The sequence below is a fragment of the Pogoniulus pusillus genome, chromosome 28 (assembly GCF_015220805.1).
Source record: "Pogoniulus pusillus isolate bPogPus1 chromosome 28, bPogPus1.pri, whole genome shotgun sequence".
Classification (NCBI taxonomy): Eukaryota; Metazoa; Chordata; class Aves; order Piciformes; family Lybiidae; genus Pogoniulus; species Pogoniulus pusillus.
The window spans coordinates 16,856,811-16,884,690 of NC_087291.1; the positions used below are offsets into that span (position 1 = coordinate 16,856,811).

Sequence of the window (27,880 nt, forward strand, 5' to 3'; positions counted from 1 at the left end):
ATGTCGAGAGGCAGAAGCGAGGAGCTGACCAACCGCTGCGGTCAGGCTAAACCGCCAGGTGCAAGCGCCAAAGCCGCCGGCCCGCTCCAGGGTGGGATTTTCCATCTCATCCCCTCCAGAGCAGCAGGTTAGATACTTGGTCTGCTGAGAATCCTTACTTCATATGCCTTTAGAATTGAACGTCTGCACTGTCAACAGCAATATCGACAGCAAAGCATCGACAGGCAAACAGAATTTGTTCTGGTCGATAAAAGAGGGGCTGAAAGCCAGGAAACATCGAGGGGCCTTATCGCACTCTGCTGACCCAGGGGGATTCCTGCAGTGATGTAAGCACAATAACACCCTTTAGACACTGTCTTTCAATGGGCTACGAGAGAAAAAGAGGCTCTGGCTGAGCCCTTCCTTCTCTCAGCCTTTTAGGGAATGTCCTCAGGAACGGGAAAGCTCCAATTGCCCGGCGCCCGTCCTGCTGGCCTGCAGCGAACCTGCTGCTGCTCAGGCTGCGCAAAGAATTAAAGATGGGAAACTTTTTCCCACCCTCCTTTGCTTTAAGCCGCTTGGGCTGAGCCACAACCGGAGAGCCTGCGGCAGGCTCTCGCTGCGGAGCGGCCCAGGGGCACGGCGCCGGTGCCGGGAGGAGCCGCAGGGACCCGAGCAAGTGCCGCTGAGGCCGGCGGGGTTCACCGCAGCCCTCCCCGCCCCGGAGACGAGCTGCCGGGTCGGGAAAGCCGGGGCAGGGCCGGCCGGTTCCTCCGGAGCAGCCGGGGATGCCCGCTAGCCCAGCAGGGGCCGGCTGCCCGCTCGGCATCCGGCGGCTGCCCCCAGGCTCCGCGCCCCATGCGCAATCCCAGGAGAGTCCGTTCCGCACGGCTGCCGCACCGGGCCCCCAGAGGGAGTCCCCCGCTCGCCTTCTCCACCGTCACACATCCCGGCCCCGCGGGTGCCTTACCTCTGCCGGCGCCCTGGAGATGGGGAACCTCCTCGGCCCGAGAGGCTGCCGTGCGTGCCGCTGCCGCAGGACGGCCGCCGCCGGCTGAATGTGCTGTCTCACGCTGGCCAGGCTCCTCCCGAGAGCTGCCGCCGCTGCCGCCCTCCTCCTCCTCCTCCCGCCGCCTCCTCCCCTCAGCCAGCCGGGCCCGCGGTGGGCTGCGCGCAGGTCCCCTCCCGTGCCGCCCCCGCACCGGCGCAGGCTCCCCGCGCGAGCGGCAGCTGCCCGCCACCTGCGCAGCAACGGCAGCAAGGCCCCCGCCCTGCGGCCCCCCGGCCCCCTGCGGCCCCTGCCGCCGCTCGGTAACCTCCCTGAGCCCCCGCAGCAGCCTCACCGCGGCAGCCTCACCACCGCCACCACCACAGCTTCGCCATCGCCCCCGCAGCAGCCTCACCACAGCCACCACCACCACCACAGCTTCGCCATCGCCCCCGCAGCAGCCTCACCACAGCCACCACCACCACCACAGCTTCGCCATCGCCCCCGCAGCAGCCTCACCACAGCCACCACCACCACCACAGCTTCGCCATCGCCCCCGCAGCAGCCTCACCCCCACAGCAGCCTCTCCACCAGTTCCACTACATCACCACCCCCACAGCAGCCTCACCCCCACAGCAGCCTCTCCACCAGTTCCCCTACATCACCAGCCCCACAGCAGCCTCTCCACCACAGCAGCCTCTCCACCAGTTCCACTACATCACCAGCCCCACAGCAGCCTCACCATCAGCCTCTCCAGCCCTGCACTGGCCCAGCAGACGGTCAAGAGGGCAGCAGGCTGCTGCAGGTGCCCTGTCCCTTTGGGTTCCCAACAGGGAGGGCTCCAGAGCAGGGGAGTGAATCAGAGAATCACAGAATCTCAGGGGCTGGAAGGGACCTCCAAAGCCCATCCAGTCCAACCCCCCTGCCACAGCAGGATCTCCTATACCAGATCACACGGGAACACCTCCAGGCAGAGCTTGAATATCTCCAGAGAGGGAGACTCCACACCCCCCCTGGGCAGCCTGTGCCAGGGTTCTGTCACCCTCACAGGGAAAAAAATCCTCACGTTTCAATGAAACTTCCTAGGCCTCAGCTTCCACCCATTGCTCCTTGTCTTGGCATCAGGCATCACTGAGCAGAGCCTGGCTCCAGCCTCCTGGCACTCACCCTTTTGTGGTTAGACAAGAGCAAAGCTGCCCAGAGGCTGAGGTTTTGGGTTGTCCCTGTTTCCTCACACCACTCCTGTGGAGGCAGGTACCTGAGAGGGGGGCCAGACTCCTAGCAGCACAGTTGCTCTTCTCATCCATCACCTGGGAGAGAGCAGGCAAGCAGTGGTGCTGGGAGCAGTCCACGTTCCTGCAGACTGTGGGTAACCCAGCTTCCCTCTCCCAGCACACAGATGTGTTGCCCCACTCATGCCTTGGAACCATGCTTTGCTCTATGACAAAGCAATGTCCTGTACTTACTGCTCTCCAGCCCTCTGATTCGGGAGAACAGCAAAGATGAGATTCTTCCAAAACCTATTCCTGGAGCCATGTTTGGTTCATGTGGGTGGGAACTGCTAACTCCAGCCAGTGTCGTCCCAGGGCCTGTACAGGGAAGAGCAAAACACAGCCAGACTATTGAAAAGCCATCAAGAATGGCAGCCCCAGCAAAGTGAATTCCCCTGAACACAGCACTCAGGCCACACCTCAGGTACTGGGATCAGTTTTGGGGCACTCATTACATTGAGGTGCTGGAGCAGGTCCAAGGAAAGGCAACAAAGCAGCTGAAGGGTCTGGAGAACAGGGCTGGGGAGGAGCAGCTGAAGAAACTGGGAGTGTTTAGCCTGGAGAAAAGGAGGCTGAGGGGAGACCTTCTGACTCTCTACAGCTGCCTGAAAGGAGGTTGTAGCAAGGCAGGGGTTGGTCTCGTCGGCTTAGTAACAAACATGACAAGAGGAAATGGCCTCGGGTTTCGGCAGGGGAGATTTAGATTGGATGTTTACAGAGCCCTTTAACTGAACGGGTTCTCAAAGCTTGGCACAGGCTCCCCGGGCAGGTGACTGAGTCACTATCCCCAGAGGTGTTTCAGAGAGTCAGAGGTGTGCTGCTGAGGGACATGGTTTAGCCCCAGCCTTGGGAGAGTAATCATTGGACTGGATGATCTTAAACATCTTTTCCAACCCACATGATTTTGTACTTCTATTCTATGATTCAGTTCCTGTCAGACCCAGATGGACTTGAACCTGACCAGGAGACAAAGAGCTCTGAAGAGTACCAAGGGTATCCATTGTTGGTGAGGACATCATGATGGAATGACAGCTTGTCAATTTAATTGGAACTGAAGCAGGAAATTTCACAACTGCTTTTTAAAACAAGACTTTTCCCAAATAGGACACTCGGAATCGAGTTTCCAAAGCTGCTGTTGGCCTTTTGGAAGTGTTTGCCTCAGTCTCGGCTTTAGCATAAATCCAGAGAGTTTGTTTAGGTTTCTTTGGATCGTGCATCATTTGCAAATTCCCTGCAAGCCCAGCACATTCCTCTAAATTGTCCCTGACCCAAGAGGCCTTGGGGTCATTGAGTATGCCTGAATCGACAGGCCAGGCTGGTTCTCTGTGGTGCTCAGTGAGGTCCTGCTGTTGTCACAGAGCCATGATGCCAGAGTGGCACAAACAGGCACCATGGCATGCCAGTTGGGATCGTGCCATCACACTGCAGGCTGGTTCTCTGTGGTGCTCACTGGGGTCCTGCTGTTGTCACAGAGCCATGATGCCAGAGTGGCACATACAGGCACCATGGCATGCCAGTTGGGATCGTGCCATCACACTGCAGGCTGGTTCTCTGTGGTGCTCACTGGGGTCCTGCTGTTGTCACAGAGCCATGATGCCAGAGTGGCACAAACAGGCACCATGGCATGCCAGTTGGGATCGTGCCATCACACTGCAGGCTGGTTCTCTGTGGTGCTCACTGGGGTCCTGCTGTTGTCACAGAGCCATGATGCCAGAGTGGCACATACAGGCACCATGGCATGCCAGACTGGATCGTGCCATCACACTGCAGGCTGGTATCAGGCACACTGAGCTACATCACAAATCACAGAATCACAGAATGGCTTAAGTTGGAAGGCACCTCAGAGATCATCTGCTCCAACCTCCCTGCCATTAGCAGGGATGCCTCTCACCTAGGCTTAGCTGTTCAAGGCCTCATCCAACTCAGTCCTGAACACCCTCAGGGAGATGGAAAGGACTGGAAAGGACTTCAAAGGTAGTATTAAAACCACACCATTTCTCCTCAGAATCAACTCCTGCAAGGCAATCTGGAGAGAAGCAAGCCTGCTTTTCTCTATCATCTTAACAGGTGATCCCAGGACAGCCAGACTTTGGGAACACGAGGCAAACACACAAGCAATCCAGGTAAGGAGTTCTCTGGAGGAGTAACTCACTTTTCTCCAAGTGATGCTCTCTCTGCCCTCATTCTCACCCTTGTCTTCTCTACTCTTCCCCAGCACAAGCTCTCACTATTTCTGTGGATTTCTTGTTCTGGGGACACAAACTGTGTTCTCACTAATTAGAGGAGACAGGGCCAGACTATTCATATTCCAGCAAGACAGGATTACATTCAATTCTTACAGAAGAAAAAATCATTATGATTAATAATGTCTTTTGAACAGCACATCATGAAAACCATCTGGTCCTTTCAGCACAGCCAGGACCTATACCAAGTTCACACCTTCCTATTAAACACAAATCCATGCTATTATGGCAGGGGGCATTAGCTGATGATGTTTGGTCTTAATTAGCAGGTGAATGTGTAGTGGGGCAGGGTTAAGACTCTTTTCAAAACATCAAAGTTATCACTTTGTGTTGTAGCATCAAATAATGAGGTCATAGAATTATAGAATCATGGAATCATAGAATCAGTCAGGGCTGGAAGGCATCACAAGGTTCATCCAGCCCAATCCCCCCTGCCATGGGCAGGGACACCTCACTCTAGAGCAGGCTGTCCAGAGCCTCATCCAGCCTGGCCTTAAACACCTCCAAGGATGAGGCTTCCACCACCCCCCTGGGAAATCAATTCCAGGCTCTCACCACCCTCATGCTGAAGAACTTCTTCCTAACCTCCAGTCTGAATCTACCCATTTCTAGCTTTGTTCCACTCCACCTAGTTCTATCACTACCTGACATTCCAAAAAGTCCCTCCCCAACTTTCCTGCAGACCCCCTTAAGATACTGAAAGGCCAAAATAAGGTCACCTGGGAGCCTTCCAGGTCATCTAATTTCTGGGATCATCTAATTTCTCTCATTAAAATATTCCTATTAGCCTCAAACCAGCACACATGCTCTGAATTGGGGCTTGCTCTGCAAAGGTACTGCAATTGTCTTAGAAACAATTGTAGTGACAGGCTCTTTTCTATGGCTCTTGCTTTGGCCCTCACTTTCCTGCAACATCTGGGACAAAGGCATTAGTGAGAAGGGCAGAAACAATAGTTTCAATAAAATTCTATGAGGCCATGGGTGGGCAACTGAAGCACTTAGAAGATACTGGTTTCAGGATGTGCAAACCAGCTCACTAACAATGCCCAGAGTGTGCAGGGAAGGAGCATCAAGGCTGCAGTGCTGTCTTTTATTTTCTGCTGCTAGTCAGGCAGTAGGAAGGGAGATCAAGGGGGAACAAGAGCACTGGTACTTGCAAGAGAGGAAAAACTGCTCATGCTCAAACAGAGCAGCATTTCCAGAAACTTCTTGACTGAAAGAGTTCTCAAAGCCTGGCACAGGCTGCCCAGGGAGGTGGTTGAATCTCCACCCCTGGAGGTGTTCCAAAGAGGCAGAGATGTGGTGCTGGGGGACATGGTTTAGCCTCAGCCTTGGCAGAGATAAAGAATGGATGGGCTGGATGGTCTTAAAGCTCTTTTCTAACCCAAATGATTCTGAGTCCATGATTCCACACTTGTTAAAACACACCAAGCTCGAGCTTCTGGTTTGTAACCGAGGTATGGAAATGCCATGCAAGAGAGAAAGGCTCTGGGAATGTGCCTGCCTCTGCAAATAGCAGGTGCCTGCCACATAATGGGACTGGCTCCTGTTACCTGCAAAGGTTCAGTGCACTGGGAAGGGATTGGAAATGCAGCAGCAAAGCAGCCACCTTGGGAAGGAAACAGGAGGTTCTGAGAGACACTTCCCCAGGCTTCAGTGAAATCACACAAAAGACCTTTAAGAGCATAGAGTCCAACCATTATCTAACTCTACTCAGTCTGATGCTAAACCATGTCCCAGTTGAGTGGCCTCAGTGGCCTGTAGAGGGCTTTAGGCTTGGAAGAGAAATGGACTTGGGTAAGAACTGAATGAGTGGTTTAGGGAACATAGCCTGAAATACTCTCTTAAAACCCAAACTAAAAAGGTGTCTCCATTCAGCTCCTGATGCCTTGGAAACTCCTTCTCTGGAGACAGAACAAGGGGAATGGCCTCAAGCTGAGGCTGGGGAGGTTTAGACTGGACATTAGGAAAATTTTCTCATGCAGAGAGTGGTTAGGGACTGGAATGAGCTGCCCAGGGAGGTGGTGGAGTCACCCAGCCTGGATGTATTTAAGGGTGGTTTGGATGTGGTGCTTAGCAATATGGTTTAAGGTGAATCTTGTAGAGTAGGGTTATGGGTTGCACTTGGTGATCCTGGGGGGCTTTGCCAACCTGCATGTTTCTGTGATTCTGTGACATTCAAAACCCACTTGAGTGTGTTCCTGTCTGACCTGCCTTAGGAGATCCTGCTCTGGCAGTGGGGATTAGGCTTGATGACCTTTTGAGGTCCCTTTCAAGCCTTACCATTCTGTCACTCTGATTCACTGAAGGAAGTAAAAGAAATGACTGAGCTTACCGAAGTGTTGAGAGCACACAGAGATCTTTACAGTTATGGAGTCCTTTGCACAAAGCACTGTCTTACTCCCCCACACCACCTTTAGTTTGAAAGCAAATCCTTCATGTCTGAGTGAAAACAACACCAATTTGAATTCTCACAGGCATCAAAAGATGCTATGTTTCTTTAGAGGGTTCTTGAGACTTCCCAAATATTAACTTGAAGCTTGAATTCTGTGATTCTGTGATTAGCTTTCCCAGGCAAAGTTAAAGTCTGCAGTACCTAGAAAGGTGATCCATGGATTCCATTCATCATGAAGATGTATTAAAATGAATGAGACCAGCTAGGTGCTATTTTTGATAACAAGCTGAATTTTAAGGCAAAGTTTTCATCTGATTGAAAGTAGAAATGCATCGTGGAGAGCAGATTGTAAAATAAAGTCATTGCTCTAAAAATGTCTCTCTGAAATGTCCTTTATTTTTCAGATTTGGCTCTGCTTAAGGCAGTCGTCTTTGCTGGTCTCCCCATTAGGCTTTAAGCATGAATTGGAGACACTAATTGGTGTAAATCGATAGGAAATTGTGGCCTTAATGTCCCATTTACAGAGACTACAACAATAGGTGCTAATTGCAGTGGTGATCTGGATCTCCTCAGAAGTGGCTGTCACTGTGCCAGTGCAACAGAAGCTCCAGTGCCAGTGCAACAGAAGCTCCTAAGCAGTGTTCTGGCTGTTTCTGCTGTGATCTTGGAAAACCACTTACCTGGGGCCTGAGATATCCAGCCCTGGCCACGGCTTCTGCTCTTCAGCCATGCTCTTCTCACCCATACCCATTGCTTGCTGACAAATAAGCCTGCATTTTTCACTCTCTCCCTCACTTTTCCTGACTCAAAGTCTCCAGATGAGGATAAGAAGCTATGCTTGCCTGGAGGCCTAGATGACACTCACAGAGGGAAGATGAAAGCAGCAGCAGAGAAATAAAACAGTTTAATCTTCTTAAAAGGGGATAGCTGATAAAACAGCTTTCAATTGCTGCTTGGTTAGGGGAATTTAATGTTGCAGGGTGCAAGCACGATTATTTCATCACTGCTTCTGATCCCAAAGAGCTGTCACTGCCTAGAGTTGTAGCTGGGCATGTTTTTTCCCATTGAAATCTAAAAATAAATGGTGGAGGAGTTGGGGGTAAATTTCTCCTGAATGCAGTGAGCTTTCAGACACAGGAACCATCTCAGTGAGGAAGCCTGAGGGACAAGAGATGGCAGCATCTGTTCCACCATGAGAAGGTGCCTTAAAATTGAGCAGACAAGCAGCCTCCACAGCCAGGCTTTTGGAACATCAAATCACTTATGCATTTCAGGGCAGAATTAGGAGGCTGCAGCCAGAATGAACAGGACTGCTTAACTTCATGCCTGAAGAGAGAGCTGCATGTCTGTGGCATAAAGAAGGTAAAGTGATTTGGGATCCCCTAACTCATGGGACATGGAGATTGTGACTCAGGATTGAAAGTAGGTAGGCATCTAGTGGCAGTTGAGATATTGTGGTGCATGACAATGATTTGCCTCCATTGCTTCCCCTCCATTTGTGAATCTCCTGCATTGAGATGGCTGTGCTTGGGAGGCAGCTCTGTTCCCACACCTTTGCTTTGAGGGATGCCTCTGTTGCCATCCCGTATGTACAGCTGACACTTCCCTAATCCATCCCCTGTGATGCAGACATTTCATGCCCCGTGCCATCCTCAAGGTCTGCCTGCCAGAACCATGACAGAACCATGTCTGCACCAAAAAAGTACCTCTAGAATCACAGAAACATGCAGGCTGGCAAAGCCACCCAGGATCACCAAGTCCAACCCATAACCCTACTCTACAAGATTCACCTTAAACCATATTGCCAAGAACCACATCCAAACCACCCTTAAACACAGCCAGGGTGGGTGACTCCACCACCTCCCTGGGCAGCTCATTCCAGTCCCTGACCACTCTCTGCTTGAGAAACTTTTTTCCTAATGTCCAGTCTAAACCTCCCCAGCCTCAGCCTGAGGCCATTCCCCCTTGTTCTGTCTCCAGTTACCTGTGAGGAGAGCCCAGCAGCAGCCTCTCCACAGTGTCCCTTCAGGTAGCTGTAGACAGCAATGACAGAACAAGGTGCCAGGGGCAAGAATGAACCTTGTCCACTTGTAATAAAAGCTCCAGCCACGTTTTCTTGGCTTAGAGGTTGCTGGAGATCACAGAAGAGCTGGAGGCAGAAGGCTCGTTTAAGGAATTGCACACAAGAAGGATCTAAAGCCAGTGCCAATTAGAGTAAATGGGGATTAGGGAGAGTTAATGCCTGGAATGAACTTTGTCCGGACAGGGTCAGAACAAGCAGCTCAGGAAGATACAGGGAAAGGTCCAAGAGCAATAGTGCAAAGGAGTGAAGGGGGTCTATAAGGATCACTGCAGCTCCCTTGTCTTCTACGAGCCTACCCCTACGGCTGCTGAGGAGGAAGGGTCTGTCAGGAGCTGCAGAGGCTGAGGTGGCAGCTCCAGGGGGTCGCACACCTGGGGAAAGAAGGGCATGGACTTGCCAGGCTTTCTTAGCAGGAGAGCTGCGTGTGGCACATGGGGGACGAGGGAGCTGTCTCAGCAGCTGCTGCAAGGAGCTGAGTGCTGCTGCAGCACCGCACAGCTCCACCTGCAGTCTCCCACGCCTCTGGGCTTAGCTCTGAACCAACAGGGGAGCAAGATGCCTGCTGCACGACTGAGCACAGAGCTCAGCTTGGGAGATGCCTGTAGCCCAAATGCGGCTGACACTTTTTAGCCAGATGAGCTACACATCAACCCTACCCACTGGGTGTAAAATATCCTGTAAATGCCCCTTTAGCCACTTCAGCTCTCCCAGCCTGCTCCTGTGGGGAGGAGTGGAGGCTTCGCTGCAGCCTTGGGACTCTACCTCGCAGCACAGCCAGGACTGATGTGCCACCAGTTCACATCTCAGCACCCCTTCCCATTCCCATGTCAGTGTTACTTCCTCTTAGGCGTTTAAAAGGAGTCTGGATGAGGCACTTAGTGCCATGGGTTAGTTAATTAGAAGGGTTAGGTGACAGGTTGGACTCGATGATCACAGGAGCACAGGATGCTAGGGTTTGGAAGTGACCCAAAGAGATCAATGAATCCAACTCCCCTGCCAGAGCAGGACCAGACAATCTAGCTCAGGGCACACAGGAACACATCCAGACAGGCCTGGAAAGGCTCCAGAGAAGGAGACTCCACAGCCTCTCTGAGCAGCCTGTGCCAGTGCTCTGGGACCCTTATAGGAGAGAAGTTCCCCCTTGTGCTGAGCTGGAACCTCCTGTGCTGCAGCTTCCATCCATTGCTCCTTGTCCTATCCCAGGGAGCAAGTGAGAAGTGCCTGTGCCCCCTCTCCTGACACCCATGGGTGTTGGTTTGCTTTTCCTGTTGTAAAAATGTATGATATTCCTAACTGTAGGAAATGTGTTAGCTTGCACAACCAGCCCCCAGATAGTTATAAACATTGATTAAACCCCTCTCGGTCTTCTCCAGACTAAGCAGCTCCAGGCCCCTCAGCCTCTCCCCATCAGGCAGTGCTCCAGTCCCGTACTCATCCTCTTAGCTGTCTGCTGGACTCTCTCCAGCAGATCCCTGTCCTTCTTAAACTGGGGAGCCCAAAACTGTTAATTCTGTGATTCTTCCTTGGGCTGCACCTGCTGTGCAATGTTTGCTCTAATACCTTCTTGTACATAATTGCCTGTCAGCTGCCTGCAAGTCCATGTGTGCCTCCCGTATCTCACAGCCACCCAGCAGCACAGCTGGCAGGTCTGGCACAGATTGTTAGTGCCTCTCCAAAGGCATCCAGCAGCAGTAAGTCATTAGCAAGAACTAGGGTTTGAAAATTAGCTGCCAGGCTCTGCAGTACCGTACAGATGTAAAGCCCCACTCCCCAGCAGCAGCTTTTATTAGAATCACAGAACCTCAGCATGGTTTGGGTTAGAAGGGACCTTAAAGCTCACCCAGTTCCAAACCTCTCTGCCATGGGCAGAGACACCTCCCACTAGACCAGGCTGCTGAAGGCCTCATCCAGCCTCCGGGGAGGGAGCATCCACAGCCTCCCTGGGCAACCTGTTTGTGTGTCTCATCATCCTCACTGTAAAGAATTTCTTCCTAATCTCCAGGCTAAGCCTCCCCTTTTCCAGCTTCCATCCATTCCCTCCTGACCTGTCACAACAAACCCTTGGAAAAAGTCCCTCCCCAACTTTCTTGTAGGCCACCTTCAGGTACTGGGGAAGGCTACTCTAAGGTCTCCCCAGATCCTTCTCTTCTCCAGGCTGAACATCACCAACTCTCTCAGCCTGTCCCCACAGCAGAGGTGCTTCAGCCCTCTGATCATTTTTGTGGCCTCCTCTGGCACTGCTCCAACAGTTTGATGTCCTTTTGGTGCTTGAAGCACCAGAATACTCCAGGTGGAGTCTCAACAGTGCAGAGCAGAGAGGGAGAATCACCTCCCTGGTCCTGCTGCTCTCACTGGTTTTGCTGCAGCCCAGCACACAGCTGCCTTCTGAGCTGCCAGTGAGTGTCACCAGCTCCTGCTGAGTTTCTCATGATGTGGCACCTCCAAGTCCTTCTCCTCAAGACTGCTCTCAAGCCACTCCTTGCCCAGCCTGTATTTGTGTCATTAGCAGTGTCCTATTAACCCAAGCACACCAAGGCCAAATGATGGAATGATGTTGAAAGCATTGTAAGCAGCTTTGGTATAAAAAGCTTCCCAAGGTGCTGTAACTGCTCCCCCAGTCTATTACACATCCCAGGGATCTTGTTCCAGGGAAAAAACAACCAGGACAAAACAGTTTATCTGAAGACCTAGGAGGGCACTGCTGTGTTTACACTGTGTTATTATGATGGAGTTGTGTGCCTGTAAGTACTCATTAGTGCAGATGGATTTATAAAGGCACATTCCCTTTCCCCTTCACCTCTAAAAAAACAAACCAAGCCAACCCCCCTCGTAGGATTACTCTAAAGGAGACACAGAGTTGATAGAAAGGTAAATGCCTGTGAAAAATGTCAAACTGTGCCAGAGGAACCATTACTTATGTGCCACACTCCACACTAGGAAGATGAATCTACCCCCAGCTCAGCATGGGCTTCTCACCATGACTGTGATGGAAATAAACCCAGCTCTGAGTGTGTGCCTTGACAATACACCTACCACTCTGCTCTGTAAAGAGAAATATCTGGGGGGCATGGCCAGGTGCTCTGCTTGCCACTGGTCCAGCCTATCTATGTCCTTCTGTTAGGACTACCCTAAAGAAAGGCAGCTCATGCTCCACTGTTTAATAAAGGCTTGGGTATGATATTTTGCTGATGACACCAAGCTGTGTGGTGTGGTTGAGATGCAGGGGGGGAAGAGATGCCATCCAGAGGGACCTTGGGTGTGCTGCTTGATGAGAAGGTCAATGCGTGCTTGCAGCCCAAGAGTCCTGAGCTACTTCCAAAGCAGCAGGTCAAGGGAGATGATTTTCCTCCTCTGCTCTGGTGACCTTCAAGCTCATCAAGTCCAACCATTAAATTAATTAACTGCACTTCATTATCATTCACCATCACACTTTCCAGGAAGATAGGGTAATGGAAGGGCATGGCCACATTCCAGGGCAGAGCAGAGACATGGTATAACAGAGTGATTGGCACAGCCACCTTCCACTTTTCATTCTTTCTTTCCATTTAAATGTGTGTTTAAGCACCAAGTTTTATGTCTAATTTCATAGAATCATAGAATGGTTTAGGTTGGAAGGGACCTCAAGGATCATCCAACCTCCTGCCATAGGCAGAGACACCTCCCACTAGAACAGGTTGCTCAAGGCCTCATCCAACCTGGCCTTCAACACCTCCAGGGAGGTTGTGGAGCACAGAAGCACCCAATGTGATCTTTGATCTTTGATCACATTGGGTGCTTCTGTGCTCCACAGCCTCCCTGGGCAACCTGTGCCAGTGTCTCACCACCTTCACTGCAAAGAACCCTTTCCTAACATCCAGTTTCAGTCTCCCCTCTGCCAGTTCAAACCCATTCCTCCTCATCCTGTCATTACAAGACCTTGTCAATAGTCCCTCCCCAGCCCTCCTGGAGCCCCCTTTAGATACTGGAAGGCCACTCCAAGGTCTCCTTGAAGCCTTCTCTTCTCCAGGATGCAGAGCCCCAACTCTCTCAGCCTGTCCTCACAGCAGAGCTGCTGCAGCCCTCTGAGCATCTTGGTGGCCTCCTCTGGGCTGGCTCAAACAGTTCCATGTCCTGCTTGTGTTGGGGCTCCAGAACTGCACACAGGACTCCAGGTGGAGCCTGATGAACATGAATAAGAACAGCCCTAAATGACTTACTACAAACCCACTGCTTTTGGTTCCTTGCCTCTGTATTTTGGGTTGGGTCACATATTGGTGTTTTGATGTGTTTGATGCACCATTAGGAAAACACAGTTCTCCAGTCCTCTTCATCCCCCTATTCTTCAGGTTTCTCACTAGATATAAGAACTCTCACTAAGTCTCCAGACATTGATTGATTCTTGATAATCCATTAGTACAAAGGGGGTTAATATAGAGAAAAAGAAAACACAAAACGTGAGACTCCTAATAAAGCTAACAGCATGAAGAGACTTAATCGCTGCTCTGCAGTGACATATTGCCACTAGGTGGCAAGGCAACAGTTCTCTTGGTCAAGGCAAGAAAGTGGCAGATAACTCCTACCCATCAGTTTAGTGCTGCTGTTTTCTTCTCTCTTGCACTTAAAGGTTTTAAAACTGGAGTGGGACTGATGCTGTCTTTGGCAAGGCCATTTGGTTGGTTTTTTGAACTGTATCTACTGGTGCACTTCACTCTGCCACTCTGGTAAGGAGTTACAAAGAGAAATTAGAGGCAAAGCAGAAAGGCAAGGGGACAGCAGTAGGGATTGCCTACCTGCACTGCAGCAAAGCCTTCAGCACTGTCTCTCATAAGATCCTCACAGATCTCACTGTGACAAGACCTGATGGCTGTCTACAGCTGCCTGGAAGGAGGTTGTGGAGAGGTTGGTGCTGGTCTCTTCTCACAGCTAAATAGTGATAGAACAAGAAGGAATGGCCTCAAGCTGCCACTGGGTAGGTGCAGTTTTTCACAGAGAGAGTGGTTGGCATTGGAATGGGCTGCCCAGGGAGGTGGTGGAGTCACCATCCCTGAAGGTGTTGAAGCAAAGCCTGGATGAGGCACTTAGTGCCATGGTCTGGTTGATTGGCCAGGGCTGGGTGCTAGGTCAGGCTGGATGAGCTCGGAGGTCTTTTCCAACCTGCTTGATTCTATGATTCTATGGCTTAGGGTGAACCTTGTAGAGTAGGGATATGGGTTGGACTTGGTGATCCTGGGGGTCTTTTCCAACCTGTATGTTTCTGTGATTCTGAGGAATGGTCTGGATGAGCAGCCAGTGAGGCACACTGAACACTGGACCCAGAGAGCAGTGAGCTGTGGCACAAGGTCTAGGGAGACACCAGGAGCTAGCATCATACCTCAGGGGCCAGCTCTGAGGCCAGTCCTTTCTTAATGAACCCCAGAAAATCAACTTTCTGTTGTCCATTTAAGATGTTTTAAGTCTCTCTCCTAGAAACCTGAGCTCATAAAAGGTGTTTGTCAGTTCTAAAAGCATTTCCTTCCATTTCTGCCCAGGGAGCACACTCGGGGATTCAATGGCAATGCTGTTCCCCACTCATTTCTTAGCTGGCATTGATGGAAACAGACTTCCAGTTAGTGCAAATTGGATCAGTCTTGGATTGTGTAGATGGAGAATTTAAGTGTCTAGAATCATTTCAGAGGAAGAATCTTTACATTTTCTACTCTCTAGTATTTCCCCCCCAAAATATTACAGTCTTGGTCTGTTTAAAAGAGAAAACAGGTGTAAGCTTGATCAGAGATCTAAATGAGCTGTGACAATGATGTGTTTTAACTCCTAAATAGCTCATCTATTTCTGTGCACCTATATCATGTTCTCTGCTCAGAGCCAACACACCAACCATGCTGCATGTGGATGCTTGGTCGCATGGAGGCACAGCAAGCTCTCAGACAAACACGGATCAATCAGGAACTGCTTCTTCCCAAGGTGGCAAAAGATGTGAGTGTTGTGGAAGGGCTGACACTTAGCAGCTGAGGAAAACAATGTGTCTTCAGTGAGTTCAAGTGTAAGGAGAGGGAGAGCTCCATGGAACAGGAAATGCTATTTCCTTTTTCACTGTGTTCATTGCAAGGTGACATTTAATTCCTGTCTCCAAGAGTCAAATAGCAGTGCCAGGACATAGTTCTCATAAATAGGCTCTTTCTGTAACTGCCATGCTTCTGACAAACTCATTTCTCTGAGCTGTGTTTATTCCTCTTTCATACCTTTCTTAAATTGTTTCTATTTATGTGACTTAGTAGCTTTGGGTTTATGCCATACAGCAGATGTAAACCAGATTTAACCCAGAACAGTTGAATTGGATGATCTTAAAGACCTTTCCAACCAAAATCTCATCTCTTCTCTTCTCTTCTCTTCTCTTCTCTTCTCTTCTCTTCTCTTCTCTTCTCTTCTCTTCTCTTCTCTTCTCTTCTCTTCTCTTCTCTTCTCTTCTCTTCTCTTCTCTTCTCTTCTCTTCTCTTCTCTTCTCCCTTCCTTTCCCTTCCCTTTCCTTCTATCTTCCCTCTTCTCTTCTCTTCTCTTCTCTTCTCTTCTCTTCTCTTCTCTTCTCTTCTCTTCTCTTCTCTTCTCTTCTCTTCTCTTCTCTTCTCTTCTCTTCTCTTCTCTTCTCTTCTCTTCTCTTCTCTTCTCCCTTCCTTTCCCTTCCCTTTCCTTCTATCTTCCCTCTTCTCTTCTCTTCTCTTCTCTTCTCTTCTCTTCTCTTCTCTTCTCTTCTCTTCTCTTCTCTTCTCTTCTCTTCTCTTCTCTTCTCTTCTCTTCTCTTCTCCTCTCTTCTCTTCTCCTCTCTTCTCTTCTCTTCTCTTCTCTTCTCTTCTCTTCTCTTCTCTTCTCTTCTCTTCTCTTCTCTTCTCTTCTCTTCTCTTCTCTTCTCTTCTCTTCTCTTCTCTTCTCTTCTCTTCTCTTCTCTTCTCTTCTCTTCCCTTCCCTTCCCTTCCCTTCCCTTCCCTTCCCTTCCCTTCCCTTCCCTTCCCTTCCCTTCCCTTCCCTTCCCTTCCCTTCCCTTCCCTTCCCTTCCCTTCCCTTCCCGTCCTCCTCTCTTCTCCTCTCCCCTCCCCTCCTTTTTGCCCTCTCCTATCTTACAGAGGTTTAATTCAGTCCCCAGCACAGCTGAAATGCCTGGAAATGTTTAACTGAACGAAGCAGACAGAGGATTAGGCCTGCCTTCATCCACAGTCATTCACACACTATCCAGTCACTGGAAATAATACATCTGCAGCTTCCACCTTTCTGGGAATTTAACCCATGGTTTCAAGGATATCCCAGGGAACCCAGAGCTCTAACATCTCACACTGTGTTACCTGTGCATACTAATAGTTGCAGCTGGCAAGAAGATTTGATGCCATCCTGCTAAAAGTCAGCCACTTGTAGGTGCACTTTGCTGTTATCTGAAGTTCTGAGTACAGAACATTACAGCAAGCTCCTCAGCAAGGCAGCAGTTAGTGAGCACAGTGTGCCTGCCCTTTCCTATAAACAACCTCTCAGCCTATTTTCAGCCACTCAGCTGTCAGGTCCCCAGAGGCTTTAAACAGCTTGTGAAAGCCTGAGTTGAACACTGCCAGTGGCAGCTTCATTTCTGTCAGTACACAGAATAAATCTCTTCTGCCAGCAGAAAAACTTTCTCTTAGGCCACGTAGCAAATGCAGGAGCTGGGATCAGACAGATTCACAGAATCACAGAAACATTCAGGTTGGAAAAGATCCTCAGGATCATCATGTTCCACCATTATCCCTGCTCTACAGGGTTCACCCTTAAACCACATCCTCAAGCACCACATCCAAACGACTTTTAAACACAGCAGGGTTGGTGACTCCACCACAGAATCAGAGAATTATCCAGGTTGGAAGAGACCTCTAGGATCATCCACTCCAACCTATCACCTAACCCTTCTAAGTAACTAACCCATGGCACTAAGTGCCTCATCCAGCCTCCTCTTAAACACCTCCAGGGATGGGGACTCCACCACCTGCCTGGGCAGCCTATTCCAGTGCCAATCACTCTTACTGTGAAGAGCTTCTTCCTAATGTCCAGCCCAAACATGCCCTGGTGCAGTTTGAGGCTGTGTCCTCTTGTTCTGTCACTGGGTACCTAGGAGAAGAGACCAACCCCACCTGCCTACAACCTTACTTCAGGTTGTTGTAGAGAGCAATAAGGTCTCCCCTGAGCCTTCTCTTCTCCAGGCTGAACACCTCCCTGGGCAGCACATTCCAATCCCTGACCACTCTTGCTGGGAAAAAATTATTCCTAATATCCAATCTAAACCTACCTAGTGGCAGCTTGAGGCCATTCCCTCTTGTTCTATCACTATTTAACTGTGAGAAGAGACCAGCAGCAATCTCCACAACCTCCTTTCGCATAGCTGTAGACAGCCATGAGGTGTCCCCTCAAACTAAACAGCTCACACACTTCTACCAGAACTGGGAAGTGCATCCTTTTGACCATGCTGTAAGCAGTGTACCAGACATAACATTAATTAAGTTGTTTTTAGATGAATAACTCTCTTAATGCAAAGCCAGTTGGAAGGCCAAGGGAATTGTGTGTTTCCAACAGCAGGCACAGTGCTCGGTGTTCTCCTGGAAAATATGCTATTAAAATGGAAAGAGGAGGCTAGGACAGGGCCAGGCAGAGTCCCTTTCCAAAGGCAGCTGTGGAAAAACTAATTCAGCTGGAGTGGTTCTGGGGGAGTTGTCAGAGGCTATTTACATGAAGGAGAGCAGTGCTTTTCTGGCTCTGGCCTGGACCTCCTTCAGCATCGCCTAGCAGCCGGCACAGCCTGGTAACGTCTGTGTCATGGGATATACCCAGTGACATGCTGCTGCTTTTTTTGGTCCCCTATCCAGATGATGAGTGAGACATAAAATGCCAGCCACAGAACGATGGCAGTAAACATGCTGACTCTGTGCCACTGTGAGACATGCTCCTCAAGAGAGTTAAAAGGTCACCTGCATAGCTCGTGCCTGTGAAAGGTAACCTGCTATATATCGATGTAACGCCAGGAACTAAGGCAGGGCCCATATCCTGCAAGCTGATCAATACCACTATCAGCTGGATAATGCTGATGGGAGTTTAGATCACCTTAGCACAAACAGCAAACAAAGCACAGCCAGAAAGATAGCCAGAAGCAGGGCAGATTGGTGAGGGACACAGTTCTTCTCACAGCACTAGGAAAAGAAGCAGGACAAAAGCTTTAGATGATGTGCACCTGTGCCTTTAACTGGCCCCCTGAAAGGCTGGAAGGTGTTTCTTGACCAGAGAGGGGCAAGTTAATGGAAGAGGCAGTGAATGGATGGGAATAACCTGAAGTGATTTGTGGTCAGACGAAGGTGGTGAGTTAGGACTCCCTCAGACAGGAGCATTTAGTCTCTAAGGTATCTAAATAACACACTTGGGAAACTGCAAGCTGCAGGTTGTAGCCTTGTTTTCTTTGGCTGTCCTAACTTTTAACTGGGGTTCAATAGATCCAATTTTTCAATTTCAGACCATTAGAGAGAAGAAGAAAAGGAGGTGGTAATTTTTTTGTCTTGACTACCTCATGATCTTTTCAGCACATAAAGGTCACCTGCAGCAGCTATCAGTAATCACACTCTTTACAGTTTCCCTAAAGTTCATCATTTCACTGAAGCACTTCACAGGTTACTAAACCAAACCAAATTACTGCTCAGCAAGAGTGAATTGGTGCCTCTCCTATATAATTTTATGTGTTCCCTCTAGGTCTTCCCTGCTTCAAGGCATTCAAGCATTTGGCATAAGGCCTTGAAGCCTGAACTGACTGTCAAGGGCTAGAATTATCTGGATGTTTCAAAAAGCACAATCTGAGAGAAATTTCCCCCTGGAATGGTTAAACAGGGCACATACATCCTTTTTTTACTGGAAAGAGAAAATTCTGGGAGTCAAAAAAAAGCTGGGAGTGGTCAGTCCGAGTGACTTGAGGTGGAAATTCATCCCCCATTTTCAACAGCACAGTTAAAATGCTCAGAGGGCTGCAGCAGCTCTGCTATGAGGACAGGCTATGAGAGTTGGGGCTCTGCAGTCTGGAGAAGAGAAGGCTTTGAGGAGACCTTGGAGTGGCTAATAAATGTTTAGAAATATCTGAGGGCTGGGGGTCAGGAGAGGGGGGACAGGCTCTGCTCACTGCTCCCTGGGACAGGACAAGCAGCAATGGATGGAAGCTGCAGCACAGGAGGTTCCAGCTCAACACAAGGGGGAACTTCTCTCCTATAAGGGTCCCAGAGCCCTGGCACAGGCTGCCCAAAGAGATTGTGAAGTCTCCTTCTGTGGAGACATTCAAGGCCTGTCTGGATGTGTTCCTGTGTGCCCTGAGCTAGATGTCTGGTCCTGCTCTGGCAGGGGAATTGAACTCAATGATCCCTTGGGGTCCCTTCCAAGCCCTGACATCCTGTGAGCCTGGGACCCTGTGATCTCTCTTCCCATAACCCTGCAGGAAAAGATCAGCATTTTCTGATTCTGCTGAAGCATTTTGTGATGCTGCTGAATTCTCCTGAGCTGCTACACAGGCAGCTGAGACTGGAGAAGGACATATTTACTTTTGTCTAGCTATAGACTTCAGATGAGTGCCAGCCCACGTGGAGAGCTCAGCTCTGTCTCTGCCATGGTGCACTTGGCCGAAGAGCACCCTTCAGCATTCTCCTAGACTGTGAGCAGGCTCCTGGATTCACCACGCTGCAGTGCCATGGGTAGCAAGGCAGTGAGGAAGAGGCTGGCTGCTGCTGAGGGCTGCCGGGTTGCTATGTGCACCCTGCTGTTTACAGCTCCAAGCAGTTGCTGCCTGCCCACAGCTCCGGCCCCACAGCAGGACGGGGAGACTGTGCAAGTGCCAGAGCAGCTGCAGGACCTTTCCCCCACTGAACTGGTGGCAGGATGGGCATGGCAGCTTGTTTGTGTGCTGCTCCACCACCTTTCACCTACTTTGCCTATTTTAGCTGTGCCGGGAGCCCTCGGCAGCTCGACAGCTCCCGTGGCTGCAGCCTCGGGTGTCAGAAAGATGAGGAGGAGGAGGTGGAGGAGATATGACCCTTGTTTGCTAATTTTTTTTGCCCCATGGAAAGGGCTGCATAAATATTTTGAACACAAACGTGTCAGTAGACTAAAGGATCAAAGCAACTGCACAAATGCAGCCTATCTGCAGGTGAAGGGTGAGGGCTTTGCTCAAGGTGTTGCTGGAAATGCCACTAGGTGCTGCCAGTCCAGCTTATGCCCTGCAGCCCTCAGGCTATTCATAGAATCACAGAACCATAAAATCACAGAATCAAGCAGGTTGGAAGAGAGCTCCAAGCTCAGACAGTCCAACCCAGCACCCAGCCCTGGCCAAGCAACCAGACCATGGCACTAAGTGCCCCAGCCAGGCTTGGTTTCAACACCTCCAGGGATGGTGACTCCACCACCTCCCTGGGCAGCCCATTCCAATGCCAATCACTCTCTCTGACAACAACTTCCTCCTAACATCCAGCCTAGACCTCCCCTGGCACATCTTGAGGCTGTGTCCCCTTGTTCTGTTCGTGGTTGCCTGGCAGCAGAGCCCAACCCCACCTGGCTACAGCCTCCCTGCAGGCAGCTGCAGGCAGCAATGAGCTCTGCCCTGAGCCTCCTCTGCTGCAGGCTGCACCCCCCCAGCTCCCTCAGCCTCTCCTCACAGGGCTCTGCTCCAGGCCCCTCACAGCTTTGTCGCCCTCCTGTGGACACCTTCCAGTACTGCAACATCTCTCTTGAATTGAGGAGCCCAGAACTGGACACAACACTCAAGGGGTGGCCTGAGCAGTGCTGAGCACAGGGGCAGAAGAACCTCCCTTGTCCTGCTGCCCACACTGCTCCTGAGCCAGCCCAGGATGCCATTGGCTCTGCTTCCCACCTGGGCACTGCTGCCTCATCTTCAGCTACTCTCTCCCAGCACCCCCAGGTCTCTCTCTGCCTGGTTGCTCTCAGCCACTCTGCCCCCAGCCTGTAGCACTGCTTGGGGTTGTTGTGGCCAAAGTACAGAACCCTGCACTTGGCCTTGTTCAATCTCATCCCAATGGCCTCTGCCCACCCATCCAGCCTGGCCAGGTCCCTCTGCAGGGCTCTCCTACCCTGCAACAGATCCACACCTGTTACTAGCTTGGTGTCACCTGCAAACTTACTGATGCTGGACTCAATCCCCTAGTCTAGTTCCTTCCACTCACGTTCAGAACTTCATAGAGCCACCATTAATTCCACCCTGACCTACTGCTCCTTCCTTTCAAAAGCCAAATTACAACCTGCTATTGTCCCTAGCAGAAAATGTTAGCCTGGTTTCCCAAGGAAAAAAAAAGTCAATCACATTGCCTCTTCACTTGCTCACCAGACCACCCCTCCTAACCATTCCAACCAAATCTGAACAGGTAATCAACTTCCTACCAACTTGATAGAAACTGAGAGATGGTTTAGGCATGGGAGATTCACTTTTTGGTCTACACTGAGGAAAAGGATGAGGAAACTCATCCAAGGTTTACTCTGCTAGAGAGCAGAAACCCCACCAGTTGTCATTGCATGTAGGTCAGGCAGCCACCTCAGCACAGTCTCTTGTGTCTCCAGACTTTGTTGGCAGGTGGGTTAGGAAGAAAAGGGTTAAATTTGTGTGCCCTTGGGAAAACAGGTAAGATATAATGAGCCAAGAGATCAGCAACACGGCCAGTTACCACCTATGCTGGCCAGCTCTGACTTCAGTACAGCACGTTGTGTCTCCGGCAGCAGGGAGGACATGAGGACAGAAGGAACACCGAGGGGGGAGGCAGCTGATCCTGATGGCCAGCAATAAGGAGACAAATGGACACGAGGTCAGGCTTCATTCATTCCACTCCTCTGGGCCCAGCTGCTGTGCAAAAGCCAGAAGGTGAAGGCAGCTCTGTTTTCTTAAGGATGGTCAGCAAAACACGACTGTGACTGAGCAGCTGAAAGCCTTCTAAGTGCCTCTTCAAAAGGGCAGCTCACGAGAGGGAAGTCAACGCATTAAAGCAGCAGAAGTGAGCCCCAGCCTGATGAACACTGCACTGCACTGTCCTTCACCATCAAAGTGCTGTTCTCTGACACCTGTGCTCCTGTCACATATGCTGGGGCTTCAGAAGGAGGAGGGCAAACGGTGGTTTGGAAGAGGAAATAAAGTGAGAACAAAGAGTGCTGCAGTCAGGACAGATTGCAGTTATTTGAAGGGGTTTGGGGTTTTACAGTCTGGTCTTCTTCACATGCAGCTTGACTGACAGTGAATCTTGATATGTTGCTTCCTCTGTGCCTAGACCTTAGCTGGCTATCATTGTCCAGATAGATCCTTTATGTTTACAAGAATGGACAGTTAGACTCTTCAGAACCTGCTGTTATATACAACCTATCACCTTAGGAACAAGTTCTGCACCAGGAGGCTGCTGGAACACTGCAACAGGCTGTCCACAACAGTGGTTGTGGCCCCATCTCTGGAGATATTCAAGATGAAGCTTGACAGGGTTTTGGGCAGTCTGATCTAGCTGAGGATGTCCCTGCTGACTGCAGAGGGGGTTGGACCAGATGAGCTTTAGATGTCCCTTGCAACCCAGCCCATTCTATGATTCTACCATACAAAGAGTGAGGAGCAAATTTGCATTAGGTAGGCAATGTGCTTCTTCCAGGAGCTCACTGCAGTAGCAAAACTCTGTTAGCTGCTGCCTTGCTGATGCATAAAATCCTTGTAGAAGTTTGTTTTCCTTTGAAAAGCATCCAGGTTTGGAGCTGCTGGAACCTTGCCCTTTGAATAATTGAGGAAGGCAACACACTTCCTATGTTTCCTGCAACAACTGCGCTGTTTGTTCAGAGCTAAACTGAATATGCAGGGGTTTTATTCACCCTTTACTGCAGACAGCTGCCAGGAAAAGTATGAGGAGACAAGCTGCTGCATAGAAAAGGAATGTAAACAACAGGAATTGTTCCCCCCAGAAATACCAGTGTGTGTACAATATGCCTACTCACAAAGCTGATTCAAGTTACTTGTATTAAGCAAAGCAGGCACAACAGCAGATCAAAGCATCTCAACAGGAGCAGAAACAGTGACTTTAAAAGCTAGAATAACTGCCCAGTGAAGAGGACTTTCCTCAGGGCCATGGAAATGGTCAGGGAATACCTCTGCTATGAAGACAGGCTGAGGGAGCTGGGGTTGTTTGGCCTGGAGACGAGGAGGCTCCAGGAAGGTCTAAGAGCAGCCTTCAGTACCTGAAGGGGCTCCAAGCAGGCTGCAGAGGGACTATTTGCAAAGGCCTGCAGGGACAGGATAAGGGCAATGGTTTGAAATGAGAGCAGAGCAGATTGAGACTGGATGAGAGGAGTAAGTTCTGCACCAGGAGGCTGCTGGAACACTGCAACAGGTTGCCCAGGGAGGTGGTTGTGGCCCCATCTCTGGAGATATTCAAGGTGAGGCTCGACAGGGTTCTGGAGAATCTGATCTAGTTGACAATGGCTTGGCTGATACAGCTGCAGGCTTTGTGGCCATCCAGCAAGACCTGGACAGACAGAGCTGGGCACAGAGGAACCAGATGAGGTTCAACAAAGACAAGTGCAGAGTCCTGCACCTGGGAAGAAATAATAAACTGCAGCAGTCCAGGCTAGGAGGTGACTGCTGGAGAGCAGCCCTGTGGAGAGGGACCTGGGGGTGCTGGTGGCTAACAAGTTACCCATGGCACAGCACTGTGCCCTGGTGGCCAAGAAGGCCACTGGGATCCTGGGGTGTATTAAGAAGAGTGTGTCCAGCAGATCAAGGAAGGTTCTCCTCCCCCTGTACTCTGCCCTGCTGAGACCTTATCTTGAGTACTGCATTCAGATTTGGGCTGCCCAGTTTAAGAGGGACAGGGATGTGCTGGAGAGAGTCCAGCGGAGGGCTAGGAGGATGAGTAGGGGACTGGAGCACTGCCTGGTGAGGAGAGGCTGAGGGACCTGGGGCTGCTTAGTCTGGAGAAGACTGAGAGGGGATTTAATATATGTTTAGAAATATCTGAGGGCTGGGGGTCAGGAGTGGGGGGACAGGCTCTGCTCACTGCTCCCTGGGATAGGACAAGGAGCAATGGATGGAAGCTGCAGCACAGGAGGTTCCAGCTCAACACAAGGGGGAACTTCTTTCCTGTAAGGGTCCCAGAGCCCTGGCACAGGCTGCCCAGAGAGGTTGTGGAGTCTCCTCACTGGAGCCTTTCAAGGCCTGTCTGGATGTGTTCCTCTGTGAGCTGTGCTAGATTGTGTGGTCCTGCTCTGGCAGGGGGGTTGGACTCAATGATCTCCTTCGGTCTCTTTCAACCCCTGACATGCTGTGTGATCCTGTGACGATGTCCCTGCTGACTGCAGAGGGAGTTGGACCAGATGAGCTTATATGTCCTTTGCAGCCCAAACCATCCTGTGATTCTATGATTCAGATTTCAGATGAGCTTATATGTCCCTTACAACCCAAACCATCCTATAATTCTATGATTCAGATTTCAGATGAGCTTTAGATGTCCCTTGCAACCCAGACCATTCTGTGATTCAGATTTCAGATGAGCTTTAGATGTCCCTTGCACCCCAGACCATTCTATGACTCTATGATTCAGATTTCAGATGAGCTTTAGATGTCCCTTGCACCCCAGACCATTCTATGATTCAGATTTCAGATGAGCTTTAGATGTCCCTTGCACCCCAGACCATTCTATGATTCAGATTTCAGATGAGCTTTAGCTGTCCCTTGCACCCCAGACCATTCTATGATTCAGATTTCAGATGAGCTTTAGATGTCCCTTGCACCTCAGACCATTCTATGATTCAGATTTCAGATGAGCTTTAGATGTCCCTTGCACCTCAGACCATTCTATGATTCAGATTTCAGATGAGTTTTAGATGTCCCTTGCACCCCAGACCATTCTATGATTCAGATTTCAGATGAGCTTTAGATGTCCCTTGCAACCCAGACCATTCTGTGATTCAGATTTCAGATGAGCTTTAGATGTCCCTTGCAACCCAGACCATTCTATGATCCTGTGATTCAGATTTTGTTGTAAAGTGTTCATCCTGAGATTCTTATTTGCCACTGATTAATGGCCTCGGGGAGAACACAAACCATTTCCAAAGCTATCCTCCATGTGCTCCAGAATTTAAGTATTGAATTAAATTTAAATAAATTAAATACAATTGTATGATATTTTTGCTTCTGTGAGTCACCTGCAACTTGCAAGCAAAGTTAAAATCTGTTGAAAACCAACTCCACCCTTGCAAATGTTTAACTTCCAGTAAATGCAAGGGGAAAAAAAATGCCACTGCTTCCATTTGTTATTGTTAGATGTCTTCATTTCGCTTTGTTTCACATGTCATCTGCCAGCACTCAGTCCCTGGGGTAAAAGATAATATACCCAATGGAACAAGAACAGAGCAACTCTCCCAATAAAATAATACAAGGGGGAACAATAAAGTCATAAAGCAGAAGATGCAGTGGGGAATCGATCAGTAAGCAGGGATAACAGATACTGTGACACTAGGAAGAACACATACCAGATTTTGGTTCAAAGCAATCTAATGGTAAGTTCAAAGTCCTCTTCTCTGCCTTTTAAACTAAGTGTATCTATTTCTAGTTAGAAATGTATCTTTCTTTCCGTGAAAGAAACCCACAACAAACCAGTTATCTATTTCTCTGTGTGTATCACAGTATCACCAAGGTTGGAAGAGACCTCATAGATCATCAAGTCCAACCCTAGAAGCATAAGCATCTAAAAACTGGACTGAGAAGAGACATGACAATATTAAGACTGCGTTGTTGTGTAGCACTGTTATATTGCCACCTGCTTCTGCTGTTTCTGAGCAAGATTTAGGATGCCAGAAGTCCTTCTTCATTGCATTATGCAAAGCCTGCCTTTAGAGTCAAAGTGGTCTCTGTGTCTTGGGGGATAGCCAGGCAGCACTGAAGATCACAGCTCCCTTCCCAGCAAAGAGCAGAGGTGTGCAGGCTTTTCCCAGCTCATCTGTGACCCTGAAAGATGATCTGAGCAAGAGAGCTGTTGTCTGCCACCTCTTAGGTCAGCTCAGCAGAGAGTAAATAAAGGTCACATGGTGATTTGGGTCCCGTGCGTCACCAGAGCAGCTGTCTTCAGATATTTGGACGCTATTCATCTAGGTCACAGTGATGACCTGCAAGTCAAGCACCCTGAACCCTATGGTTAGGATCTAATTTTGCTCCCTTTGCACCTCCATTATTCTCTGTAACAACCATGGACATTCACTAACTCCATGAGGAACATCCCCTGCACTTAGAATCATAGAATGGTTTAGGTTGGAAGGGAGCTCAAAGCTCATCCAGTTCCAACCCCTTGCCATAGGCAGGGACACCTCCCTCTAGAACAGGTCGCTCAAGGACTCAGCCAACCTGGCCCCAAACACCACCAGGGAGGTTGTGGAGCACAGAAGCCCCCAATGTGATCAAAGATCACATTGGGGGCTTCTGTGCTCCACAACCTCCCTGGGCAACCTGTGCCAGTGTCTCACCACCCTCACTGCAAACAACTTCTTCCTAACATCCAGTTTCAATCTCCCCCCTGCCAGTTCAAACCCATTACCCCTTCTCCTGTCATTCCCAGACCTTGTCGGTAGTCCCTCCCCAGCCCTCCTATAGCCCCCTTTAGATACTGGAAGGCCACTACGAGGTCTCCTCGAAGCCTTCTCTTCTCCAGGCAAACAGAGTCGTCGTCCCCCCAAAAGAGCTCCCCCTTTGGTTACAGTTTTAAGCAGGCACTGGCACAGCCTGCCCGGTGCAGTGGTGGAGTGACCATCGCTGAAGGTGCCCAAGAAACGTGCGGACATGGCACTTGGGGACGAGGTGTAGTGGCCGTGGCGGCGTTGGGCTGCTGGTTGCTGATGGGAGAGCTTTAATGCCTCCATGCCTTCACCTCCAGCGTGCCCCCTCTGCGCTGCCAGCCGCCGCCGACCCCAGCCTGGCCGGCACCCAGGCCAGCTCCCCGCGGCCAGGGGATCCCGGCCCCGCCATTGGCTGCCCCTGGCCGGCCAGACCCCCCCCGCGCAGCCAATGGGGGCCGGAGGAGCGCCGCTCTCCCGGGCCCGGCGCGGCCGCCCCGCCGCTGACATTGCCCAGCGAGCAATGGCACGCCGGGGCCGCGGGGCCAGCCCCGCATCCCCTTCGCCAGCCCCGCGGCATCCCGGCGGCTCCCCCTGCCAGCCCGGCCTGCCTGGCGCTCCACACCGCGGCTTGGCCACCTGCCCGCTGCCCTCGGGACCGCGGGGGCCGGGGGGAGCCCCGCCGTCGCCTGTCACGGGGGGAACGTTCCGTTAAGGGCAGCGAGGCGTGGCCTGGCCCAGCCCGCCCCGCGGGGGCTGTAAATAGAGGCGGCACCTTCCACCCCCGCCACAGCCAGCGGACAGCCCGAGTCCCGCCGCAGCCAGGGGGGGACAGCCCGAGTCCCGCCGCAGCCAGGGGGGGACAGCCCGAGTCCCGCCGCAGCCAGAGGGGGACAGCCCGAGTCCCGCCGCAGCCAGAGGGGGACAGCCCGAGTCCCGCCGCAGCCAGGGGGGGACAGCCCGAGTCCCGCCGCAGCCAGAGGGGGACAGCCCGAGTCCCGCCGCAGCCAGGGGAGGACAGCCCGAGTCCCGCCGCAGCCAGAGGGGGACAGCCCGAGTCCCGCCGCAGCCAGAGGGGGACAGCCCGAGTCCCGCCGCAGCCAGGGGGGGACAGCCCGAGTCCCGCCTCAGCCCGGGGGGGACAGCCCGAGTCCCGCCGCAGCCAGGGGGGGACAGCCCGAGTCCCGCCTCAGCCAGGGGGGGACAGCCCGAGTCCCGCCGCAGCCAGGGGGGGACAGCCCGAGTCCCGCCGCAGCCAGAGGGGGACAGCCCGAGTCTCGCCGCAGCCAGAGGACAGCCCGAGTCCCGCCGCCACTCGCCGTACTACCCACTGGATAGCCA

The 27,880-nt window shown here is 51.1% G+C and overlaps 2 protein-coding genes across 8 annotated transcripts in view; one reads left to right on the forward strand and one right to left on the reverse strand.

The window, feature by feature from the left end:
• DYNC1I1 (dynein cytoplasmic 1 intermediate chain 1) overlaps positions 1 to 1,101 on the reverse strand; it is a 200,208-nt gene extending 199,107 nt beyond the window's left edge. For all 7 annotated transcript variants that reach the window (XM_064166992.1, XM_064166997.1, XM_064166995.1 and 4 more), the window contains exon 1: positions 950 to 1,101. The gene's annotated coding sequence lies outside the window, so the exon portion shown is untranslated. The remainder of the gene's footprint in view (positions 1 to 949) is intronic.
• LOC135187869 (skin secretory protein xP2-like) lies at positions 1 to 27,877 on the forward strand. The gene is made up of 4 exons (XM_064166920.1): positions 1 to 91; positions 554 to 1,290; positions 26,860 to 27,244; positions 27,333 to 27,877. Exons 1-4 carry the CDS (start codon positions 1 to 3, stop codon positions 27,875 to 27,877), a joined length of 1,758 nt encoding a protein of 585 aa, XP_064022990.1.
• The last annotated feature ends 3 nt before the right edge of the window (positions 27,878 to 27,880 follow it).

What these genes read in the sequence shown, in the direction of transcription:
- LOC135187869 (XM_064166920.1), top strand. Translation starts at nt 1, where the DNA reads ATGTCGAGAGGCAGAAGCGAGGAGCTGACCAACCGCTGCGGTCAGGCT. An exon ending in AGCCGCCGGCCCGCTCCAGG is followed by an intron (nt 92 to 553) that starts GTGGGATTTTCC and finishes CTTTGCTTTAAG; the next exon opens with CCGCTTGGGCTGAGCCACAA. An exon ending in TCGCCTGTCACGGGGGGAAC is followed by an intron (nt 27,245 to 27,332) that starts GTTCCGTTAAGG and finishes CCCCCGCCACAG; the next exon opens with CCAGCGGACAGCCCGAGTCC.